This window comes from Trypanosoma grayi (genome assembly GCF_000691245.1).
Source record: "Trypanosoma grayi strain ANR4 Tgr_2526_V1, whole genome shotgun sequence".
Classification (NCBI taxonomy): domain Eukaryota; phylum Euglenozoa; class Kinetoplastea; order Trypanosomatida; family Trypanosomatidae; genus Trypanosoma; species Trypanosoma grayi.
The window spans coordinates 1-561 of NW_008828144.1; the positions used below are offsets into that span (position 1 = coordinate 1).

Below are 561 nucleotides of genomic sequence, written 5' to 3' on the forward strand. Positions count from 1 at the left end.
TTTAAGATCGCACTTGTGGCACTCTTTCCACCTCACCCCCCTTCTTTCTCTCTCTCCGTTGCTCATTCAGTCCTTCTTTAGTCCATTACGTTTGATAGACGCCGCATCGCAGCGTCCACTGACCGCCTGCGGCTGTTTCTTCTTGAGGTAGAGGTTGCTGAAAAGCACGGTGAAAAGAACACAGTAGCTACCGTACATCACGAGGCCGAGGCGGATGCTGGTACGGTCCACCTCGCAGCCATGTCCACTCAAGTACGTGTGGTACGCGGTGTACACCACAATGAATGTGCCTACCACCATCTGCAGGAGCTGCAACATTGTGATGAGCGGGGCGATGGGGCGGATGATCTTGCGCAGCCCACACGCACACACAAAGTAGTAAAAGTACATGATGGAATGCACACAGTAATTCATCGTGGCAAACCACAGGCCGCTAGGGAGAAGCGCATGCCCCGCATGCCAGCAGAAGATGGCAACTGTGAGGTGGTGGTACCAGTGTAGGAAGATCACCGGCTTCTTCTGGAAGACGAGGAAGGCTGTGTCCAGCATCTCCGGTATCTT

General features: G+C 53.8%; 1 protein-coding gene across 1 annotated transcript; it reads right to left on the reverse strand.

Annotated features, from left to right (window-relative positions):
• Positions 1-66: 66 nt before the first annotated feature.
• Positions 67-414, reverse strand: DQ04_25261000 (putative fatty acid elongase; the record flags this gene model as incomplete). Its single annotated transcript, XM_009318271.1, has 1 exon — positions 67-414. The coding sequence occupies one exon, from the start codon at positions 412-414 to the stop codon at positions 67-69; it is 348 nt and encodes a 115-aa protein (XP_009316546.1).
• Positions 415-561: the final 147 nt, after the last annotated feature.